Genomic DNA, 25,804 nt, shown 5'->3' with positions numbered 1-25,804 from the left:
TACTGTGGTGTAATACAGATTTACACCAGACAAACAGATACAGACATGGATTTAGGCCATCATTGTGGAAAGGGGACGTATTTGTTTTAAATTGATCATTCATATACCTACATATGAACAAATATATAATTTGCATAAGAGAATCAACATTTCTATTTTACTTCAGCTGCTCTTCCTGCTGTTCTTTGAGTTCTCTCTGTCTCATTCTTGTCCCGTTTGCTGTTATAATGAATACATCAGACTGTACTGATGTTGACCAATCTATCTCATCAGTAAGCAAGCAGCAGCCATATATTGCCCTATACTAAATGATAAAGTCCTCACTAAAAAGGAGATCCAGCAATACAGTCAGCATGGGCTCAGGGCTGCTGGGATTTGATGAAAGGGTTCCCTGGATTGGCTAGGATTCAGAGGCCATCACTTTTTAACTGTTATCGCTGGGGATTTGCATTTTTTTGCAGTTACATCCAAATAGTAGAAAGGAAGCACTGGTCTATTTCGGTCTCATGCTGAAGCAAGAGCAGCCCCTGGAAATGACATACTGATTAGACTGGTACAGCCGTCGGCTGCACCAGCTCAACTCCCTGATGGCTGATGTTATTTAGCTGTGGTGACACCAAGCACGACCAAACCTTTAACTGTTGAGTGTCTACTTCACAAAGCACAGTTTTTTGTGAACCATAATTGTTGAACTATATTACGACAGAACTTTGTGTTAACTGTCCACTTTTAATGTTGCCATATACTAAGATTTCCTAAAAAACACATGGGTTTTAAACCTGGCTGTGGTAAAGTTTATTTTTAGTTTAAGTAAAACAGCTGCAACTGCAGACCGTCTAGAGAGTAAAGACAGTCAACCAGCACATGAAAAGATATTCTGTATCTTTCAAATCATTTAACCAAATTTACTTTTGTGTCCACATTTTGATGAAAACAGCACACTCTGAACAGTGTATATCCGACACTGTATAACATTTAAACAGGCTCTTATTAAACTATGTTTAATGTTCTATGTTTAGCTTCTTATGTCTTCGATTGCATTTTAGTGTTCTCTTAGATTACTATTACTTGCCTACAATTATAAAATGTTTGCCCGATGCGAAACCACACAATCTCCACAAGGTGCGCCTTTTGCACTGCACAAGATGACATATTCAGATTATTTATCTCCAAATAGCAGTCCAATACCTAATTGTAATCAATTTATCATATGAGGAACAAAAGCAGCAAATCCTCAAGACGAGTGAATTCTTGGCATTTTTGCTTGAAAATGTTCAGAAACAATCTTATCAATTATTGAAACATTTGATTGACTTTCTTTCTTTGTCGACCTCTGAATTAGTCAACACATTTTTACAGCTATAAACACTGCTTACAGGTCCCAAGCTGATCAATGATCATTGATATTTATTCACACTCGCTAACTAAAATGATTCCCTAATCTCAAATGGCTGATTCAATTCCTGAAGCCTGGGAGTGACACACACACACACACACCCACACACTGAGTTATAAATCGTGTACTGTGCCGCCGTCCCCCCCGACTGACAGACCATACTCAAATCTGCTTTTCCTCTAACAGGCTTTGAAGGAGACCCCTCCCTTTCCTCTTTAATTTGTCTTGTCAGCAACTGTTAGTTGGGAAATGATGCCTGAGCTCTTCCTGGTTTAGCCTGTAGCTGATATAATTGTGTAATGGAGCCTCTTCACTGCACAGAGGATTGGGAGAGGATGAAAGCATTTCCTATGCCTGCCCGTCCACCTCTAAGCTGAAAAAGCAGTGGTGCTGAAACGCACCCCCCCCCCAGTAAAGTTGTGGGCTGTACAAATCAAAATAATGTCATGTAGAGCTGGAGGGAACTACTCAGTCTGGTGATATCATTTTCCCATATGAGTGACTCCCTTCACATTACAAATACTAATCGAATATAAAATAACTGATAAGGTTAGCTTTCAACAAGATCAAAAGAAAAAAGTAAACCAAATCTCTGCACTAGACTGAAGAGATTTCTCTTAAGTTGAGTAAGAAGTTAGAGGTTGAGATGGATAATTATTCACGGCGTCGCTACACCCGCACAAGAGAAGCTTTCTTTCACAGTGCGCACTTTTCTTTTTAATCACACACACACACATATACAGACACGCAGTCTGAATATAGACCAGCTGCTTCAATTCCTCCAGGTCCCATCCAGCTTTGTTCTCGACAAGAAACCGCCCCTGGCCGGTTGTGTTATCTGCTGCTAATGTCCCAGCATCCACCTGGGTATCTGTCTTCAGCTGTGCTGTTAACTACCCGCCTACTTCTGCTCCATCACCTTTAACCTGCTGTCAGCTTGGCAAACACTGAGGCAGTGTCACCTTTATTTAGCTGCAGCGTTGCTGTCAGCTTCGGTAACGCAGAGCGAAACTTACCTTTTGGTCAGTCTTATTTTTTATGAGATTGCCTGTTCACCTATATCATGCCTGTGGGCCATTGACAACAGTGACCTTTCAGTAGTTGTAGGCTTGATAACATTGGGGTGCTGTGGGGCTCAGTATGGGGTGGCTATTAGTTCACACAGACACCTCCAGCTCTACACCACAGCCATGACTGTCTTTGCTTTTCTCTGCTGTCAAGAGAGCGATGGGAGTAATAGAAGAAACTCGCCCCATCCCCCTTCACATTACATGCTTCAGAGTCACTCCTCTCATGTTAGCCATTTTGCAGACGAGCTGCAATCTGCACATAGTCACAATGACCAAGATTATCTGCTGCTGCAGTATTCAGTTTTGCTGAGGTATTGCAGTCTTGAGAAATGTGGGTCTCTTGTGTTTTTCTGGGAGAAGGAGGCCCACAGATGAGACTGTAAAAGATGCAGTGTCAGACACCGACTAGACAAGCTGTTGGATTTCCAGGCATGGCAGTGACAGTTCTTTTGGGATTGCACGAGTCAAATGTCGCTGGCACCGCAGTCCAATAGTGCCCAGAGCTTGAGTGTTTTGACAGGCAGCACAGATCACCAGCAGCAGGGCTAAAGGAGACGTTCAGGCACAGCTCAGGACAGAACGTAATCAGGATCAGTCACAGTTCTGGTTGTGAGGGAATCTGGTTTTCGGCTGTTGGACATGACAATGAAAAGAAAAAAAAACTCATGCATGTGAGAGTTCCTAGCACAGGATGCTCACCACTGTTAAAGTGTCACTGTGTGACAGAACAGTACTGAGTACTACTGTGCTGCAAGTGCAGACATTCTGCTGCAGCTGGTGGCAATGTCTGATTATGTGCTCTACTAAACAGGAACTCTGGGTTATGTAGCAGGGTGGCTGTTTAGTGGCCAGCACTGGTAGCACACTAGACTTGATGTTTCACACTGACTGTCCTCCATTTAAGATGCCATCTGGCTGACATCATTTCATCATGTTCACATCAGTGAACAGAATCAATTACAGAAAGAAAGTAATGCAGGAAAAATAGTCATATAATTCCTCTATGACTACTGTTTTTCAGGGTGTTTTTAGCACTCTATCTGTGTGACTCCCCCCCTCCCCCCAGTTAACGGCTGCACTGTGTCTTCAGCTCATTCTCTCTTAGAAAGGATTGCTGGACCGGGACGGGAATCAATATAGTAGAGCCTGAAAGACGCGGCCTGTTAATGGGAGTGGGTGAAAAATACCATAAGGCACAGAGAGGTCAGCTTTGGCACGCGACACCAGAGGATTTTAGGCCGCTGTATCAAGGATAGATCAGGTGGTCAGTTGGAGACACCAGGCTGCTGTGTAGAGACGATTCTCTCACATTATGCTGTATTCAACAAACTTCCCTTACTTAGGATGGCAAGGATGATATCTGATGATGCATATAGTTAGTTGATCAGTTAGGTGACTTTCAGATCACCACTTATTTTAAATGTACAGAAAACCATTACCATAATTTAAAAAATTGTCTCAAGAGTTTTGCCAAAATACAATGTTCACTCCTCATGAAATCAAAATGCATTATTACAGTCAAACTTTTGCTGCTGCTTTGTATTGAAAAATGAAGATTCAACATTTTTTACCCATTGCACTGATTAGTCAAATTAGTATTTTCCTTGCATTGAAACTCACACTGGTCTGCACCTCTCTGTGTGTGTATTCTCAATGTTAGAACGTGATGAAGTCCAAACAGAAATATATAAAGTGGGTGGCTTTTAGATATCAATCTGTCAAATAACTAAATGTTTTTTTCTTGTTGCTAACAATTTGAAAATGTCAGTTCAAATATAGTCCTGCAACAAGCTGACACAATTTTATTCCAAACGTTCACTTTGTTATGCACCCGCTATAAAAAAGCAAAACTGAAAACTACTACTAGCATCGTGTTTTCCCCGTGTTACGACCCCTGTGTGTACAACTCAGGGATACCAACACCCAAGTAAGACGAGGTGGATTTTATTTTTCACTGAAGACTTTCAAGGTTTGTGACTCCCCAGGTGCAACTGTGCTGCAGATACTATGTCTCAATTAGGCTTTCGACCTCATGGAGGAAATGGCAACATCACATTTGACAAGAATGAGACATTTTGGCGGAGAGAATAACTGAATAAGTGAAGAACACTGAAGCAGAAAGCAGGAGAGAGACACCAGCCCTCACTTCTATTTCCTTGTGTCAGTTAAGATAAAACTCTCATTCATTATTATTGATGTGAGAGAGCCATGAATATCTCTGCTTTTCTTTACTCCAGGGCAAAAACTACGATAACCGACTTGTTTCTCCAGAACTGATATTGTCCAATGCAGCCAATTTTCTAATATTTTAAAGAAATTACATTACTGGTTTTGTCTCAATGTGCCGAAATAGTTTGAAATGGCTTCTTCAAGTCAACACTTTTCTTTTTTTTATCACTGAATGTATTTCACTGTCTTTATTTGTCTTCTCTCCGCTCTACCATTGCAGAGAGTTAGAGAAAAGAAAAGAACAATTCCAAACGCTTGACACTTTCAGAAAGACCTCTCCACAAACAGGTGTCCATTCAAGGTCTCTACGGTGACGGCAGCATGGTTCCTATGAGGGATTGGTGCATTTACTTTCGATTTTCATTTGTGATTTTCTATTCATGTGTGCTGCCGCACCATGCTGCTATGATTGCAGCCTGTTAAGGCAAACTGGAGCTCTAATTAGCCTTTTTATGTCCTGCTGTATACAATTCGTCATCATTACCAATGTCAATGAGCACCTTTGGGTGTATTGTCGGTCACATTTGCTTCAACGTGCTTGTTCATTTGCTCTAGCTTAGATATGTGCCATTTATATTCTGCTGTACCTCACACTTGACATTAAAAGGGTGCTCCATTGATTTAACATATCAAGTTGTGTTCAGAGGTCTTGGGTTATTCTACTGCATATGTGAAACGTTGTATCAAGCCTTTTGTGGCTCCAGAGGGAGCTGCACAAAATCGGATTAGTTGGGGCTGAAGACGGAAAGTTTAAAAAAAGTAAATAACCCAGAGGTGTAGATTTAGAAATGAGTGAGTTTTCCAGACCTCTTAATGGTTAAAAAATGTATTTATTTACTATGTAAATTGCAATATTGAAAATACATCGTAACAAATCCTAAATCATTACAATGATGTATGTCTCACGTGAAAGGATTTCTTGGATTTCTCTTATTTCTTGGTAAAATAATTGATGCTGGGAGTTGAAGGTGACCTTTGACACTGACCCCTGGCTGCATTAAGTATTGCTGAGCTCTTATTGTGACCTCATTGATCTGCTCCTCTGATATTTGTCAATAGTTGGACAACCTGGATGAGCAGGCTGCACAGATCAGAAGAGAGCTGGATGGCCGTCTTCAGATGGCGGACCAGATTGCCAGGGTGAGTCAGAGTCTGTGGAGGACTCTTTAATATGCTTTGTTATATAGTTAATATGTCACTAATATGGTGTAACATCACAGTGGGAGCTTCCACCCACAGGTAAAAGAATTTCAAAGAATTTACACATTTTACAACTGTTATTTATACTAAATTAGATATCCATCATCTGAAAAAGAGACACCTACGCTTATCTTGCTTTTATATGTTCAGCATTTTGGAAAATCCTAATATTTATTACCTCATTGCTATTTGCCATCTAGACTGTGATTGTTTGCTGAGCCTTCTCTGTTTTCAACAGGGTGGTAAGTTCCCCAAATTTGTGTCTAAAGAGATGGAGGCCATGTTCATCGAGGAGCTCAAGTCCTCAGTGAATCAGCTGATGGCCAATCTGGAGAGCATGCCTGTGTCCAAGGGAGGGGAGTTCAAACTCCAGAAGCTCAAACGGGGACACAATACCTCCATTATCGACATGGGTCAGGAGGATGAGAACACGCTGTCCAAGTCTGATGTGGTTCTGTCCTTCACTTTGGAGGTATAGTGCATTAGGAATGAGGCTAGATGTGAATGTATGATCAAATCTATGTTAAAACTTACACCGTTTTGATCACTTTGACATCTCTGGATTCCTAACAATAGCCAGATAGAGCAAACATTATTTCATTACAATATTTAAACTCAATAAAAAAAAACTACAGCTGCATGTGGCTAAACCACATCTCATAAATCAAAGCTGTCGTCAACTACTTGTCTGTTCGAGACTAAGAATAGAAAGAGACAGCAGACCTGTTTAGGGGGTTGAACAGACGCTATGTGAATAACAGATCGACAAACGCACAAAAAGAAAAAAACCTGTACCTGCTCCTTAGTGGGAAATGTGACTCATCTTGTTCTCGGCTTGTCTGAGATGAGCTATCATCACAGAACAGCGCCCAATCACACCTCATTTTTTTTATGATGCAGTGCTATTTCAGAATCAGGAAGTACATAATGTGCAAAAAAATGTGACACTGCTTTGTTCCTTCACACAAAAGTGGGCACGACCTTTATGGTTTTTGAATGCAAAAATAATTTGTGGCAATTAGCTATTTGTGTGAGGTGGTAATTTCATAGTGCTTTGGTAAGAGTCTGTATAATGTTTTAAAATGGTTGGCTGCATCAGCTGCCAGAAATCCCTCAGTAACAAACTGGGAAATCTTTAAATAATCTAGTTGGAATCAGCTGTAACACAGTCCTAAAGCAATTCTGATCCCTGTGAATAAGAACATGGAAGTATTAGTACGATAATGTACAAAGATCGTTGTAGTAGTCCTTTTTTACAATACTTTTGGAAAGTGAAAATACTTGAAAGGCTTTTTCAATCACGTTACAAATCCAGCAGTTTATTAGCTAAAATGTATATTTGTTTTTAAACATTTCAAATCTCATTTCATTCTTTCAATGGTGTAGATAGATTTATATATGCATATATATTCTGGTAATGTTTTTAAGTATAGGGGGCCAACCGAGTGTGCTGGACTGATTAACAGCGACAGTCAAATAAAATACATTGGCACCATGAAGACATCGGTGTATCTGGTGGACACTTTCATTCAAAGTGGATGCGTTATCCTGACAGCAGCACATATTTCTGTCGCACTAGAAATTTACAGTCACAATATATTAGTTAGCCCTGGCACTGTTTTTGTTATATGGTATTCACTGAGCGATTAAAGACTACTTGTAAGATTATGCCGACAAGCAGTTTCAATGATAGAGAGTTGAACTTTACTGGAAGGATGGCTGTAATTCTATTGGCTCTCTAGTAGAAGATCTAGTAATGTGACAGCTCCGGCTATTAGTGTTAATAGTGATTGTGGCAGGGATAGTATTGCTAAAATATCTATCAAACTCAAAAGATGGGCCGCTTTAACATCCGCTGACCTGTTTCAAGAGATGAATCTCTCGTCTACAACCTTCACTGAGGTGTCTGTGCTTCCTAGGTTGTGATCATGGAAGTAGTGGGGCTGAAGTCTTTGGCTCCGAACAGGATTGTCTACTGCACCATGGAGGTGGAGGGAGGCGAGAAACTCCAGACCGACCAAGCAGAAGCATCCAAGCCAACGTAAGGGCCTGAGGGTGCATGTGCACACACACACACACACACACACACACGCACACTTTAAATCACACTTCAAGTTTCCAAAATCAAATGGATCAGCTGTCGATTATTGATTGGCGATTGCTGCTGTTTCATTTAGATAAGACAACAACTGTTTCAAGATTTGTGATTAAGATTCTGCGAATTTTGAGTTTTATTGAATTGCTCTAGGGAAAACAAAACAAAACAAAAATCCACCGAGATTGATCAATGACATTGTTTGATGTTGATAATGTCCATTTATGTTTGTTTTCGGCATCAGTTCTGCTGTTTAGACATCTAGTGATTCCACTACTGGCAGTAATTTTCAGGCTCGTTTTAATTATTCATTTCATCCAAAGGGAAAATGTAATTTCAATAGTTTTAATTATCTCTCCAATAATTTAACACTGTTCATTTCAAACTTGCACTGTTGAGATTGTGCCCCGTTCTTTTATTGATCTGGTGCCACCTGTGAATTGCTTAAGAAGCCCTGAGTGAAATCCTCTTGCAAGAAAATAGAGCAAACCTACATTTCCAAACTGCATCTTAGGGGGTTCTTGGTTGCAGGAAGACATTTCCAGTGCTCTTGCATGTGTTATATGATGCGTCATGCACTCTTGAAAGCACTTCGCATGTGAGACACTGTATTTAAAAAGAAAAGGGACTGTGTATTTGGACAAAACTTAAATTTACTCTTTTTTTCTTTGAAATATATTAATTATTTGGTCCAGAGTAGACCATTTACCTGCACCTTCTCTTAATGAAATACATGCAAATACTGTACATGCATACAAATAATGTATAGGTTTAATGAAAATTTGGTTTTGCACCGTGATGGGCCACAACAGCAAACCTTCTAAACCTATGAGAAAGCTAAAACCTTTCCTGTCTCTGTTTTATTAAAGCTGCTTGAGTCATTCATGATTCACAGCTGAACCCAAAAACCTATTTGACTGGGTGATTTCTGACTCAGCCGACCAAGTTGTGAAAATGTATTGCGTAATCCCACAGTATGTCAAGTATGAAATGAAATGGCATAGTTTGTAAATTCCCTTCCTTTCTTTTGGAGTCCCAGCGGTTTGCATGTATCCTAAAATATTTTTTTTTCTTATTCTAGACCCAACTCATAACAAGAGTGGTGTCTTAAAGGCAAATACAGTGTATCTTTTGCTAAATATAGATACCCCTTTTCATCTTATTAACTAGTATTGCACAGCACAAGATACAAGAGAAAATGTCCATGAAACATTCATGCAAATACGAGCTATTTTAAGGCCCAAATTCTTCCTCTGATCCCCCTAATTCAAGAGCCATTTTATGAAGAGAGTATGAGAGAGATGGAGGGACATGAATGAGAGAAGGGATTAGAGGAGAACAAGGCGAGAGAAATGTGTGTGTGTGACATACGTGTATTAATGCACATACTACTGCAGGTTATTTGCATAGAGTAATTGCTTGTTTGCTCAGACATATTTTATATTTCATGATTTACTTTGAATAATTAATTAAGGGCTTAATGTTCTTAACGTTGGCTAAACATTTATCTTCTGTTATTGTTTTGTAGTTCTGCTATTTATTTATTTTATTTCTGACCAACTTGAGCACTAACGGTTTCATACATTTTAAGAGCTTGAGAGCACAGCTCAGTCACATCCATTAATAAACCGTACATTGATCCACAAGGTCACCTTCATGGCGGCACAATGCTTCCATCTGAAATCAACACTGTTCACAGCTACCTCCTCACCGGTCAGTCAGCAGCTTTTTTGCGCATGTTGGAACTACAGTGTCTCTGTGTACACTGAGTTGCAATTAATTATGAATGTTAGAAATGGTTACAAGGAAAACAGCTTACCAAGGCTGAAAATTGACACCATGTCCTCCATACCTCGCGACAGAGCTCAAATTCAGGCATTTATATGATGTTGGCAGCCCCAGATGGCAGCGGAAAGTAACAAAAGCCCATATATGTTGTGTAACATGTTTACAGTGAACTGCATTTTCCCTGCGTAATCCTTTTGGGCTTGTGGAGGCGAAGCTTATCATAATGAGATTTAGTCATTATTAGTGGTTTTCTCTTAAAGGGTAGGTTCACATTTTTCTGAGAGTATCTAAAAAATATTCACATGCTTATATATATTTTAGCCGTAATGATTGCTTTATTCATTCATACTGGCCACAAAGTAATCCTTTGGGGGGGTGTCTATTTATATAAATAGATAAACAGTCCTATTTATATGTAACAATCAAAGTTCAACCAAAGCTTTCATGAGGTAGACAGCAGGCTTAGTTGAACATATCAGGCAGGTGTCTTGTTTTTAGTATTACATTTCGTCTTTGTGTTAATATCCCTTGACTACGGCTCTGCAAAGAAACACAAATTGCAGTGACTGTAACTTGATTTGACAACTCGTATTAGCTTTGGCTGACACAGAACAAGGACTGTGGATTTTGTCCCCCATCACTTACATTGAATTCGCTTTGCATGTAAGTTAAAGCAGACTTCAAAACCTGTAAATATATCCTTCAAACTCTGACTCATAACTACAATCTACTTTCTGTGTGGAGCTTTCCCATGTTTCTATATAAAGACATGCAGGTCAGGTGGACTGAAGGCTCTTAACAGCCTCTCAGTGTGAATAGGAGCTTTTATGTGTTCCATCATGTACGGTGGTATCTGGAATTAAACTACAACCTTTATGTCTTTGTGTTTTTGTATGTTATGACATTTGAATACAAATGAATACATTTTATCACTTGATTTACCTCTGTGTTAAATAGACGGTCTACAAATATACTGTCTTGCTTTTGAGACATGTCAGTGATAAGGAGTTAAATAAATACAATACACTTGACAGCTGAAGTTAATTTTAGCCCGTCTGTGGCATCTCTCTGCATCGCTCTGTTACAGACCCACAAAATAATGTTGGCTGATAAGACGGGTGTTTTGTTAAATTAAAATCTTGCCAAGTGCAGCTTTAAAAATGTCTGGTATATAAATAGCAGGAATACATTTAGAACAAGTGACAGTGAGACAGAGGAATATAGTGTGTGTGTGTGTGTGTTTGTGTGTGTGTGTGTGAGTTATATTCTGTGGTTTTGTCCTGACTCTGACATTCTGTAGATCCGTGTGACCTGTCAGCTGATATTTCAAGGCTGTGATGAAGTGAAGACTAAAAGGATGACAAAATGGAGATTTTATTTCTTTGATTTCACAAGTTGTTTACTGAATTTTTCAACGGGATTTAATTTGGATGCAGATTAAGTCATTGTCTGGGACCACTGTGCTACCTGGCTGTCATGGAAGCTAACCTCTGGAGTGTCTTTTGTTGTGTCTTTCAGCTGGGGCACCCAGGGGGACTTCACCACCACACACCCTCTGCCTGGTGTCAAGGTGAAACTGTTTACAGAGAGCACAGGGGTGCTGGCATTGGAGGACAAAGAACTGGGCAGGGTAACATTTCCATTTGTTTTATTTTTTCTGATGCAGAAATGCTCTGATTTCAACACAGCCACGAGAATACTGTAATCGGAACCCCCATTCTGCATAAATGAACACCAAACAAATAAATTACATCTTCTTTGACTTATAAAAGAAACATAGAAATAAAAAGAAATATTCTGATTAAACTGAGCCTCCAGTGTACTGCTACTTGGATGTGATTCATTTAGACATAACCTTTTGATTATTTTGCAAGTCAAACGTAAGATTGTCTTTTGTACATACAAAAACGCAGCTCCGCTTCCAATTCCTTTTTACTTTTGTTTGAGCATTTCTGCAAATACTACTTGTGTTCCCAGCAAACACTTCTCGTTCCGATTCTTTGACATTAACGCTTGGGTTTAAATTATGTGAGGGAATTATGCTGCAGTGCTTCTCTCATAAGATAGAGGTAGGTTGACAAAAACGTTTCCCCTTTTTAACATCAGATCTCTGTTATCTTTTAGTATTATTTAAATATTGAGCTCCTCTGACTCAAATGTAGAGGGAGCAGAAATATTTATCGGTTCTCCACCCTGCACTTTCCTGAGGCGTAAATGTTTAAGGTTACTGTGATAAATGGTAAAGGACGGTGGTGTTTGCGTTCGGGCAGTAACGCGCCTCAGATGTCCCTGTAGTGGCAGTGACCTTGGCTGTGACAAGGCTCTTTGATCTCCCACTGCAGCAGCGTTGGCAGGAAGGCAGGCTTCCTCAAAGCTCTTTAACTCGGCAAAGAGAGATTAGGCCTCCTCTTCAGGGAGGCAGAGCGAAGCACTATTCTGTTTCTCTACTCTGATTCACTTTATTCTTTCACTTTCAAAATATATGAAACACAAACACACGTGTAATCGCCAGTATTTGTAAACACTCCGATCAAAGATTCCCCTCATAATTACTTTTTACTTTTATTTTTTATTTGAGTGCAGGTTGTCCTTCACCCAACTCCTAACAGCCCCAAGCAGTCAGAGCTCCACAAGATGACTGTGACCAAGGCGTGCCCAGACCAAGATTTGAGGATCAAACTGGCTATACGTATGGACAAACCACAGAACATGAAACACTGCGGGTAAGAGATGTGCTGCCAAGTAAGCCATGTAGTGACGTTCCTGTTTGTCTTTCATTTTCCTTGTTTTTCTTGTGGAACTCCAGCCCTCTCAGCTCCTTGGCCTCATTTCTAGTCACGTACCATGGAAAAATACTGTGAAGTGCACTACTCCCCCTGGTGGATGCCAGTGTGTAGTTTAGATTTATTAGAAGGTTTCCAAAAAATGTAAAATATTGAAGACAATATCATTCATATTTAATTCATGAAACCATTATGTTTTTTGTCTAAAGAATTTGATTCTTTTCTGAACTTTTCTCATTTTTACTGCAAATCCAATTATTTATTATCGCATATAATGAACCTTTTCTGCACCAGGTATATGCACCAATCAGTGTTTGTTGTCATCATGACGTGGTGTCTCTTTGTGTGTGGACAATGTTTTGACAGGTATCTGTGGGCTTTTGGGAAGAATGTTTGGAAGCGCTGGAAGAAGCGTTTCTTTGTGCTTGTGCAGGTGAGTTATCGTAAGAGCATCAGTGTTGAGGTCGTTTCCTCTCAGGCATTTAGCCCATTCATGAGTTTTTTTTAATGAATTTTAAATTCTAGATGGCGCGACGGATGGATGGCTGCCTCTGTGTATTAGTACGCATTGTTTTGTGTTGTTTCCCTGAGGCGGGCACGAATGATTGTAGCCGACACCTCTCATGCTGCACACAAACTGTTTGAGTCCCTTCCCTCTGGCAGGAGGCTGCGGTCCATCAGGACCAAGACAAAATATACACAAAAATACAGTTTCTTCCATTCTGTGGTTGGGTTCATCAATAAAGCCCGGGACCCCCACTGACTCAGACACTACAGCCCCAGGACAATTTCTTACAGTTACACACGCTTGCACATCTTTTTCTCTATTAATAATATACACTCGACACTTTAATAATATACTTTTTTCAAAATACTTGTATTTGTTTGTTTGTTTACCATATTTGATTGTAAATGTTCATATTTTCTATTTTTAAATTATGTCTCATACTATTGCACTGTGTTTATTGTTATGTATGTGTAACGTACAGTTCCGATTCTGTTCCTTAAAGATTACTTTTAAACAACTGTTCTTTTATTACACTAATATGCAGGAAAGTAGGGCATTTGTTGAAATCTGTTGACTCTTCATTTTCCCATTAAAAGAGACGGACTATTACTTTGAATTGAATTACTCAAGGAGAGTACAGAATTCAATAAGTTTGCTTTTCTTGCTTGTTGAATTGATCGCTAATCCTATGTGTTGTAGGTGAGTCAGTATACATTCGCCATGTGCAGCTACAGAGAGAAAAAGTCAGAACCGCAAGAGCTTCTCCAGTTGGACGGGTATACTGTGGACTACAGCGACCCCCAGCCAGGTGAGACGGCACACCTATATACATGGTGTAACTATACGCTCATGGAAGCACTCACTGTAAAACAGTAACTACTTGTTCTTTTTACATCCTGTTGTCTCAGGCTTGGATGGTGGCAGGGCTTTCTTCAATGCCGTGAAGGAAGGCGACACTGTGATCTTTGCCAGCGATGATGAGCAGGACCGCATCCTGTGGGTCCAGGCCATGTATCGTGCCACTGGCCAGTCCCATAAGCCTGTCCCACCCACTCAGGTCCAGAAACTCAACTCCAAAGGGGGTGCCTCAGCCCAAATGGATGCACCCATTTCTCAGTTCTGTAAGTAGCCTGAAATAAACACAGTCACTTAAGCAGAAAGCAGCTTTCATCCACAATGCAGTGAAAGCTCTAACCCATAAATGTCTCACGCCACGCGCTCCACACTGCAGTCACAAAACGTGGTAGAACTAACACACAAGCACGCACACACATGCCTTGGTCTCTCACAGATCCCTCCAGCATCTGATGGACTTTCACTCATTGTCACCACTACCACAGTGTTTAGCTAAAGGTGCAGCTCCATGCTACTCCATCAGTCTGTTCACAAGGAACAACCAACCTGAAAAAAGACTTTATCCCACAGCAGAAGGATATGGTGTGCAAACTTTGTTTAAAAACTAAATAGGTCACCATACATAAGATTCACACCTGCTGGGATTGAATTCAGACTGACAATGCCAGGAGGTGTTGAGATTGTCCTAACCGTAGGCCTGTTTTAATCCAGCCATTGCTCTAGAGGGCAGCTGTGAAGGCAGTCGTGGTTCTGAGACAGTTTCTCAGATGGTTCCCGTGTCACTGAATGATGGCCAAGCCAGACAACATGTCTGAAGTTTTAACCAATCTGTCACTGTACTTGCACCTCTAAGCAGCCCACAGGTCAGGTAGCAAAGTGAAGGTAAGACTGTCGTAGTGTGGCATCTGTACCAACTTCCGTTGTAACCGTCTCTTGTGTTCCCCCTCATTAAAGAAGGGAAAAATATGTATTTTTTGTAAATTATGTCAGCAACATTTGTCTTCACAAAATCTGTATATCGAATTGGTTTTGACCTTTGCTGGCAGTCATTTTCTTATTTTAGATAAATTAGCGTGTCTTCGCCAATAACAACACTAACATAGACCTTTCTGACCCACTGAACTTAATGTTGCATACTTTTTACCGATCCACAATAATAGATCCTGCTATTCAGAAAAAAAAAACACGACTTTTTGTGTGCATCTTTTGACTCCATAGTTTGAGAATTATTTGTTTTCAACTCTAAAGAACAAGATTTGTATTTTATTTTTTAGATTAATTGTACAAAAACTAATTGGCATTATTTACTCATACCAAAAAATGGGCATCCAGGGTTATAACAAAAACAATTCTAAAAATATTAATAATAATATAATATAGCCCAAAATGTATTTTACTCTCTGTTAATCATATCATTGGAGTAAAACTATAAAGACATGAATTGGATCAGTTACTCAGAATCCTATCACATAAATTCTATGTTGTTTCTCCATTGGTTTCTTTGTCCAGTATGTGATCGTTCTTGTGGTTAGTTGACTCCTCTGATGCCAGCTGTTGCCATTCAAAGCCTCCTCACAGTGGCACAGACCTCCTACCCCCTCCCTGAAACATTGTGGCACACCACGCGTACATGTTTCACCCCCTAGTGGTCTTGAATGGCACTGGGACCATAACATACACAGCCCTCTTGACTCTGCTGCAGTGGACTGATCCTAAACAAGAGTCCTATGAAGGTTCTGAGCGATCCGCACAACATTTTAGAACCAGTTTCATACCAGAAAGTGGTGAAGTGCTCATCACATACTCAAGTGTTCTAATAAACGTAGGCAAGCTTTTTGTGTTGGACTTTTCGTATAATAGATTGCACAGAAAATACAACAAATGAATATGATATGTGAGGATATCATAGACGGCTTAAAGGGGTACTCCAGCAATGTGGTCTGGCACTTCCATTTTTTTTTAGGGAACTTACAAGTTGTTGCATATTGGTTCCCAAATACTGTAGGCCTATATGTTGTTACCTTTCACACTGAGCTTAAAAAAATAAATACAAGGAAGTAGTATAAAGTTCCCTTTACAGCAGGACAAGCGAGTTTGCAGAGAAACAGTAGGTATTTGCAACAGTAATTATTATTTGGGTTGTGGGTGAAAAATTTGGTCTGGATGGGATTAAAATCAGTGACCAGTGCAGGTAATGTTAACGTAATCCCACCTCCCCAGATACATGCATCCGGTCTGAATGGGGCTTCGGAGTTGACGCAGCTGCCCCAGAGCTGCAATACACATTATACTGTTTTCACAGGTTCAGTAGTACTAACCACGACTAGTAGACTGATCTGTGTCTGAAATCAGTGGAGTGCTCCTCTTAAGCATGTTTAAATTGACTGCTATAATTGTGATGTGTTATTTCACCAACACTTTTACAACTAATGTCACCACTTGAAGTATTTCACCCTTTTCAGGACCTTCATAGTCTCTTTTCTTTTAAAAAAGACATATGGGCATCTTTTACACATGAAACTGACTTAGGGTTTACTTCATCTTGATAGATGTATGTGTTTGCCAATGTCTCTTTTAAAAGTAAGTCTTCTGTTTGATCTGCTGTCATACAGAGTGACAGTACTTAACGTGTAGTTCTTGACTCCTTAAGTACTTGTCCAGAATCCAGAAAAAAACCCTGCAGTGGAGTGATGGGGATCGTAAATTCTCTCTTCCTTCCTCTGTCTCTGTCTCCCTCTCTCTCTCTCTCTCTCTCTCTCTCTCTCTCTCTGTCTCTGTCTCTGTCTGTCTCCCTCTTTCTCTCTCTAATGTGCCTCAACATCTGTTGTCAAGTTCACATATCCTCACATGTACTCACACACCACCGCCCACAAACTCTCATGTTGGTATAGGTTGTTGTTTTTGAGTTGTGTTTTCTTCTTCATGCTTTGCCTGTACCCTTCTTGAGTAATGCAGCTGCTAGGTCAGGGTCTCTCGTGATTGCTCTCCTCCAGCCTTGTTGCTAGTCTTTATGTTATTCTGGTTTGTCCCTTCTTACCCTGCTGTCTTCTAGCTGGACTCAAGGGTAAGTGCTTCCCTGTAGCCGGCACAGCTCAGATAATCCCCGCCGATTATCTGACAAATGCAACGTTCTTTCTCTCTTCTTTCCCTCTTCTCCTTTTTTCACGTCTTGCCTCATGTCTTAGATATTAGTTGATGACTTTTTTTGTTTTTGACGACCTCAACTTGAGGATCAAAGTATAAGCATCCATTCCTGCCAGTATAGGATGCATGTATTTTATTCTAAGATCTTATTATTTGACTCAGCAATGGTTAAAGTTGAAATTATAGTTGTTACTGCATAATTGCCTTCTCTCTTTATTCATATTGGTGACTGGATCCCTCAGAGTAAAGCAATATGATGATAAATTGTGACATACTATTAGAGAAGCAAGCTCAAAATTCCTATGTCATGAGAAAGATTAAATGGTGTAAATGTATTATCAATAATATAAATTTTGGAGCTCAAAACAAGTCGGTGATTCTTTGATTGCAGTTAAATGAAACCTTGAAAATAGCAGATGTCTATATAGATTTATTCAAAGACAGAAGTGTAAATAAGGTGTGAATGACGGCCGTCTGTGATGCAGTTATTTTTCAAAATATATCTCCTGCATGAGTGAAATTTGTTTTGACACTTCTTAAGTGTTGATTATGCTTTACTTCAGAGGGCTCAAATGCTTTTAGCTATTTTTCTTTGAACTTTCCTCAATGAGAGTTGGCAAATATGTATGCGGAGTATTGTGTATGCCAAAGACAAGGAGTAGCTAATGCCTCCCCTTCTTAAGATAAAAATACTCCGGACTCCCCTCTCCCCCTCCCCTCCCCTCCCTCCTCCAGTAGATCGGCCTGTAGATAGCAGCTAGACCAGTGGTAGGAGAGATCTCATTTTGATTTATTTTGACTGCCCTTTGTTTGCCTGAATAGGAGAACACATGTGTCATGTGTCCATACTTTTGTACAAATAGGAGTTTTCATTCATTTCCCCCCATCTCCCAGAGAATGATACAGTTTTGCCTCTGTCGGCTTCATGCTATTTACCCATGTACTTGCACTAAATTGTATTGCTACCCTATTAGAGTTCTCCGGTAGTGGTATGCCTGTTAGTCTGCTCTGTAGAGATCATAATTACACTGCAACATATTCAAGTATTGTCAACTTGCAAATGCGTAGAGAAAAAAAAAAAAAAGGAATGCCAAAAAAGATATAAAATGCAAATTTGAAAATGGGTCTGCAGATGTGCATGACATTTAAAAGCTCAATGAAAGTCACAATGTTCTCCAGCATGTGATAATTTACATATGTATGCAAAAGTACTCACCTATATCACTTTGGAAATTTGGTAATTTTATCTATGGTTGAAGTCATTATCATTATTGTAAGTTATGATAATGTTACTGTAGTATTGAGTGTATTCTGGACTTAAACTCCATTTCCTCATTTAATCCAACCAAAGGAGATAAAGCCCACTCACTGTCTGTCATAGCCCAACCCCAGGCCCCTTCTGTTCACCCTTTGGATGTACCTCACTATCTTTACACGGATCCACAATATCACTCTCGTTGTAACTTGGTCCCGAGTGAATCTTCCTCTTTTGGTCATCACATCGGTCCAGCACTTGTCCGACCACTGTCTTATTGTCCCATTTAAAAGGTTGTCTTACCCACTTTCATCCTGCTACTGTCTCCCAGCACTGGGTTCACCTATACTGCCATTTACTCTCTTCCCTTCGGTGTTTCTAGCCCTCACGTGTTAGCTGTCCTATTTTTTTACATTATGACTTTATACTTTCCCTGTCTTGTCCCTTTTCCTCGAACAATCTCTTATTTCCATCCTCTACGTTTTACTTGTTGTCTCACAGGTTTTTCTTCTCAGACTGTAGTAAAAAACAAGACAATTCCCTGAAGTGTAACCCTCTGTAGGTTCCTTTAAAAAATATAATATTTCAGTGAATGTTTAGCATCTGTATTACACCCATTCCTCTTCCCTCTCAGTGACCTGGAGTTTGACAGATGTCAGTTCTGCTCTATACGTTGCCCCGGCCCTACCCAGCCAAGATCAGGCCTCCACTTCCCTCACTCTCAAATCATCATCACTCATGTCAGTGTCTCATGGATATGACACCTGTCACTCATACCGAGGACATGACTTCTCTGACATCTCTTATCTTTTTTGAATCATCCTCATCCCCATCACTTTGTCTCTGACAGCTGTATTATTTACAAATCACAGGAAATCATGGTCAGTATAGTTAGTAGCTGTTGTCCTTGGTTTGGAGAAATAAAAAAACGATTATTCCATCATGTTTTCATCGCCCATATTTAGAGTTTCATCAAAGTTTCATTACATTTTTTATACAATTTGATGTTACTAATGTTCTTTCTTCATTGAATTTCACAGAGCAGGTTTTGTTTTTTTAAAAGTCTGAAAGTCTTCTTGCTGGCAAAAGTTATGAAGCAAGACAACAACAATACAAATCTGAAAGAGTATGACTTCCAATGATCCATAACTTGAGAAAAACCTGCAAATTTCCAGTCAATAACTTTTTTACGACATAACTTGTTTTCTTCAATTAGTACTTTATACTCTTATCACTACAGTGTGTTCAGATGAATAATTATTTTGCCATATTTCTGTCTTTTTTTTTTTATTGGCACGCATCCCAATATTTGTCAGGACCTGAGTGACATTCAACAATCGCGAATGGCAGAATCTATTGAATACAAAAATGCATCTAAATCTATCTAACCAGCACTTTTTCCAAACATGTTTTCGATCTTTAAAGGTTTATTTCCCGTGCAAAATATCAGGGAATGTGACATATTGTACTAAGTTGCATGCATGCACATACAAAATAAAGCACCTGTGCCTTTGTGCTTAGCTTCAGATGGATAGAATCTCATCCACCAATACATTAAATCTCTTTACGCGGTCTGACACAATGCAAGTTGACAATGTAAGCTGTAAGTGTTTATAATTTGCCCTTAGAAGTAGTAAAAAGAAATCCCTGTTGTTTCTGTGTTGTGACGAAGACTTGCTGTTTGCCCGTACCTCACTGATGTCTTCTCCTCTGAACCGTGTTCTTTCCCCTGTGCCGTTGGCTGGATAGATGCTGACAGAGCTCAGAAACATGGCATGGATGAGTTTATCTCCGCTAACCCCTGTAGCTTTGACCACGCCTCGCTTTTTGAGATGGTGCAGCGACTCACGTTGGACCACAGGCTCAATGACACCTTCTGCTGCTTGGTGAGTGACTCTCCGTGCCCGTCAAAACATCACCACATAAATAAATGTATGGCGGTGGGCTTTTGTTTGTTAGCTGATACACAGCAATGCAATCCCCTTGTGTGTTTGTGTTGTGCAGGGATGGTTTAGCCCGGGCCAGGTGTTTGTCTTGGATGAGTACTGTGCCAGGAACGGAGTTCGAGGTTGTCACAGACATCTGTGTTACCTGCGTGATCTGCTGGAAAGAGCAGAAATTGGGGCTATTATTGACCCCACTCTTCTTCACTACAGCTTTGCTTTTTGTGCATCCCATGTCCATGGGAACAGGTGTGCTCTATTCCCTTCTTTTCACATGTCAGTGCTTTGTAAGATACATTGCTGAACCGGATTTGAAAGCACATTAAGATGATAATATAGTTTGTATTCCTTTAGGCAAACTGATAGCTCATACAGTGTAGGTAGATACACTAATTCCCACTGGACAAGAACAGAGAAGTCAGCCTTATCAGAGGCATCCTCTGCATTTTTTTTTTTGTCTTCCATCTATATAATTTTGCCATATTTACGTCTGTTTAGTTTCATATTAACGTTTTGCAGCTTTTTGTGTTACATGTTTAGTTGTTAATCAATCTTATAGCTACATATGTTCTTGTTTTCTACCATTTTTCTTTGTTTTGTTTTCTCTTTGTCCTTTGTTGCCATAGTATCTTACTGTCCGTATTATTCATCCTCCTATGCGTCCGTTAAAGTCAGAGAGGGCAGCAATTACTGGGGCCCGCTGGGCTATGAGGCCATATTGTCCCCAAAGACCTCCCAAAGCCCAGATCCTCGCACTGCCTCTAAACAAGCACGCATATTCAAGTTTAGAAAGAGAAAGGATTCCAAAATACCACTCTTTCAAGGGCAAAAAAGGTGAGACATTATCATCTATTTCTTTATGTAACACAAAGGGAACTCAAAAAATACATCACACACAATTACCAGGCAGTTCCTTTTGAGCACAAAGCTTTCCATCAGTGTTTTTTTTGTTTTGTTTTTTTGTTCTTGCTCCCATCCGATGAGAGGTTGCATAACTTGAACCTTTTCAGGCTTACAGCTGGTTTAAAGTGTGTGGGTGTGATCCTCATAGGCCAGACGGGCTGAGCACAGTGAAAGTGGACGAGAAGGAGCGCTTTGAGGACATCAAGGAGAGGTTGCGTGTGATATTGGAAAACCAGATTGTAAATTTCAGGTGACTGCTGACTCTCCAACTGCACATAACCACAAAAGTCACAAAACATAATGCCTATCGGTATTTTTCAACTTCAATTGCATTTTCTGTCGACATCTTCTTTTGTAGATATTGTTTCCCCTTCGGTCGTCCAGAGGGAGCACTGAAGGCAACTTTATCTTTGCTGGAGAGGGTTTGTAAATATATATATATATAAAAAAGCATTTTATACTCCACGAGACAACAAACAGATGACATAACTCCTCTTTGATGTGGCCTGCAGGTCCTGATGAAGGACATTGTGACCCCAGTTCCACCAGAAGAAGTTAAAGGAGTGATCCGCAAATGTTTGGAGCAGGCCGCTCAGCTGAACTACGAGCGGATTCAAGAATATGCTACAATTGAAGGTAACCAGAAACACACAACGTAACATCGCACAATGACTGCTGGAGTAAATGGGTTAATGATATAATGATGGAAAATCCTCGTAATTGTATACATGTAAGTGTATGTTATGCAGTCATTTAACCGTGTACGTTTGCAGATTGAAATGCTCAGCCAGTGGTTGTGTGTGGAATAAGATAGGAAAAAGACACTTTTTACATTTTTTTTTACAATGAACTACACGTATATTCTCTGACGTCCTCATTCTTACGCCAGTATGAGATTGTACTTGTCACTGTTATTTATGTATTTACACATGGGGAATTCACTTGGTATATGGTATATTTGTGTCCATATCCCAAATGATTTGTGGCATCCCAAATTATTTGTGACAGTGTGTCGGTCACTTTCTGTCTCTCAGTCCAATAACTCTCTCCTTTGTTTCAGGCCTGCTTTAGCTCTGTGCTGTTCTGTAGGTCAAGTTGGCTTTTGTGTAGAGGTGTGTGAGTAAAAATGCATTCAAATCCAAAGCCCTGAAATCTGTTGATGTGCTGATCTCTCATTGTGCCTTGACTATTCAAGCTGTGTAGTTTCCCAGCCTCTGACATTTGATGATTGGACTGTGAGTTCAGCTTAACTGAATGTCCTCTCTGACTCCCAGCTCCCAGTCGATGCACACTCCCCCTCTCCCACTATCTTAGCTCTTACCTCTCCGATTTGACTCTGCCCTCTCTTTACTTCCTTGCCTTGAAATACCAGCAGCTCTCCTTTCACCTCTATCTTATGTTCTTGCTAAAGACCACAATCTTCCTCTCCCTCCCTACTCTCTGCTCTGCTTTTTTCTCCTCACCCACAGTTGTTGGCTTTGCCACAGTTATCACTTTATTTGACCTCTTGACAATGTGATAAGTGGCTTTTAACCAAATGAATGCTGGGATTGAACACCTACAAACCAGCATCAGCCACCTGCATGTGCTTTGAGACATAACAACATGGCCTTTCTTTACTGGCATGGATTACATCTAAAACGACAAGACATTTCATAATGTCTTATTCTCTCTTGCTGTCTTTTGCTTCCAGTATACCCATTAAATGCATTGACATGCATTTTGCATATCTACATAGGAAACTCTGATGTTGTTTATGCCTTGAAAGAAATCCCCCAGGGTGCTAAAGATACTAAGGACTCAAACCTTAATATCTTGCCATGCTATGTGAATTTACGTTCCACTGTCCTTGTGAGGAGCCGGTTTCAAAATAAACCAAACATTTGACTTTGCCTCCCGGCCAACAGAATTTCGTTTTCACCAGGACAGCCCTCTTCCCATCAGCCTCTGACCTCTTGCCTTCCCACCTCTGACCCCAGCCTCTTGCATGCCCCGATCCTTTTTTATAGGAAAAAAGAGGGAAATGTATGAGCACCCTGTCTTCTGCTTGGCGTCTCAAGTGATGGATTTAACCATCCGTGAGTACCTTCATCATCCTCTCCCCAGTCTCTCTCCTCCTTATTTAAGCACTCTGTCACCTCATCCCCCCCCCTCTGCCTCTTTTCTTCCTTCAGAGTTGTTGCTCTTGCCATGCTTGTTTTTATCTGTGCCTTTTGTCTGTGAGAGTGAGTGGGGAGCGCACCAGTTAAGAGATCTGAGCAGTACCACACTGAATCAGTCGGGGTCCTTTCTTAGTAGTACCATCTGTTTGTGATGGACATGAATGAGCAGTCTGGTCTGTAAGCTTCTTTCTTTTGGTTGGATGCCGATTCCTTTGACTTGAATGCATTTTTACATTGCTTACATTGTTATCTCCTCCAGTCATTTGGTCTGTGTCAGTGGTGTGCTGTGCCAAACAGGTAGGCTTTTCTTTCACCGTGACACCACAGATAGTGAAGGAGCATCTATTGTATGGGGAGGACAAGACAGGGAGTAGAGTGTATGGATTCAACAGCTCCTGTTTGTGTATTATAATCACTTAGTGTGTCCCGTCTATGAAGCGGGCAGCTGTTCATGTGTCTTACCTGTTTACAATAGTCTAAGCTTTGTCTGTTTGTTAACAAACATCTTATCACTTTTTTAATTTCCAATTTTCCACAGGCTAATATTTCAGTGTTTGTTTTTTATTGTATGTTTGTGACGTTTGTCTGTTGCCCCGAAAACCTCACTCCCTGGAGCTGAAATCGTCCCAGCAGATTCTTTGAAAAGGGTCACATGGCGATGAATAACAACAACCCCCCCCCCCCCCCCCCCCCCCTGTATCGTGAAAATAACCCTAAAACCGTGCTAATTCTAAACATCTCCTCTTTATCTTTTCTCTCCCTTTTTCTCCCTGAAGTGGAGAAAGGTCAAAAGGATCAAAAGGATCCAGGTGAACCCATGTTTAGCTTGTGGTTAAGCCACAGTGCACACATACATGTACATGCACACAGACCTCACCCCTCCACACACTTTTGTCTTTTGTCAAAAGATACACAACATATGCATGTATGCACCGAATTTACCTGTAGCACATCTCCATATAATATATTAAACACCCTTGAAATATACACGCTCATCCAAGTTCTCAGATGTCTTGGCATGTTTAAAGCATCTTTTTATAAAGTAAATACTTGGAGATTGTATTACTTTATATAATTTAAGATGTGACTCAAGACTAGTTTGTTCGAGAAGTTTTCTTTCCATTTAGTTCAGCTTTAGTGACGTGTTGTATTCACAGAACAGTTATGTGGTTTTGGTGTTGTATGTGACTGGAAAATATATATAATTTACATTTTAACATAAGGAATTATAGAGTAATACAATCTCTTACAAAAAAGAACAAGTCACATACGTTCCCACATGTTAAAGTATAAAGGTAAAATAGGGACATGAGCAATATTTTAACGTTATCCTCATCGTCAACTGCAACACATATTAGCAAACATTTCAACATGATACTTTTGATGGTGGGATTATATATTGTAAACAGGTTTTCTTAATGTCAAATATGACCTTAAATGAACGTACATTTATATCAAATTTTAGATAGAAATAAATGTCATTTTAGATACTTAAAGGGTCAATTTATCCATATTCAAAAAATAAAATCTGTCCTACTTTCGTGGTATACAGTCTTGCTTTTATTGCAACCTAAACTTAAACTGCATCTCAACTTTATTGTCCCCAAGGAGAAATGTTGTCTTGACAAACAGTCATAATAGAAAATCATAAAAACAAAAGATAAAAACCCACCACACAAACCTTTTTGAAATATTTCACATTAGATGACAGCGAAACATAAAACCTGGAGTGCATTCAGCCATCTTCATTTAACAGACGGACTATTTGTTGCTGGTCTGCCACTGAGACTTTTTGTCACCATCCTAAAAGATTTTTTTTATTGTTTGTTTTAAAAAAGTTATAATTTTGGTGAACTGGCCCTTTAATATCCCACAGTAGTTAGACACATTGTATATTGGCGTTTGAGCAGTGCCATAATAGACATATTACTTACTGTACAGCTTCAGATTAAAATGCGTTCACGGTGCGTCCACTATGCTTTTCTTCTAGACAAAATACTACACAAGCATTTTCCAAATCTGCTCCCACTGCTGCCCTTCACAGGGCATTACGACCACAGAATATATAGCTACTGTAATACAAATCCATGTGATCCATCCATTAGTGTCAATTAAATATCCCTAAAGACAATGTCTCAAGTATTATCTCGGCTCTTTACATATCTCAGATCTCCCACGATGATAAACTTCAGATTACGATTGAAAGAGTAATACAAAAGTGGCAGATTAGAGTTTTTCAAATCTATTTTACAGCCAGGACCCCAAAATAGATACACGTTTCCATTTGGCTTGAGTAGAAATACCTGAGGAATATTTGATAAAATGCTACTCCTTACTAAAATGATAGTGAAAACAACAAAAGACCCCGAGTCAGAACTGCAGTGTAAAGACCACAACTGTTGTATGTAGAGCTATGTATATATGTGCTTTTGATTTGCGTAGCCATTCAGTTCCATGTTCCAATTATACACAT

The 25,804-nt window shown here is 39.9% G+C and overlaps 1 protein-coding gene across 5 annotated transcripts in view; it reads left to right on the top strand.

Annotated features, from left to right (window-relative positions):
• cadpsb (Ca2+-dependent activator protein for secretion b) overlaps positions 1–25,804 on the top strand; it is a gene marked incomplete at both ends in the record, with an annotated part of 58,345 nt that overhangs the window by 18,187 nt on the left and 14,354 nt on the right. For 2 of the 5 annotated variants that reach the window (XM_079183394.1, XM_079183391.1), the window contains 13 exons: positions 5,755–5,835; positions 6,134–6,367; positions 7,815–7,936; positions 11,297–11,408; positions 12,362–12,501; positions 12,928–12,994; positions 13,769–13,877; positions 13,978–14,190; positions 20,073–20,209; positions 20,328–20,515; positions 21,318–21,419; positions 21,528–21,591; positions 21,682–21,805. In XM_079183394.1, coding sequence (XP_079039520.1) covers positions 5,755–5,835; positions 6,134–6,367; positions 7,815–7,936; positions 11,297–11,408; positions 12,362–12,501; positions 12,928–12,994; positions 13,769–13,877; positions 13,978–14,190; positions 20,073–20,209; positions 20,328–20,515; positions 21,318–21,419; positions 21,528–21,591; positions 21,682–21,805 — 1,693 coding nt within the window. Of the gene's footprint in view, positions 1–5,754; positions 5,836–6,133; positions 6,368–7,814; positions 7,937–11,296; positions 11,409–12,361; positions 12,502–12,927; positions 12,995–13,768; positions 13,878–13,977; positions 14,191–20,072; positions 20,210–20,327; positions 20,516–21,317; positions 21,420–21,527; positions 21,592–21,681; positions 21,806–23,178; positions 23,248–24,107; positions 24,141–25,804 lie in introns of all 5 variants that reach the window. The other 3 variants (XM_079183392.1, XM_079183393.1, XM_079183395.1) reach the window with 3 other exon arrangements.

This window comes from Pholis gunnellus, assembly GCF_910591455.1.
Source record: "Pholis gunnellus genome assembly, chromosome: 3".
Lineage (NCBI taxonomy): Eukaryota > Metazoa > Chordata > Actinopteri > Perciformes > Pholidae > Pholis > Pholis gunnellus.
This window is presented reverse-complemented; position numbering and strand designations above follow the sequence as displayed.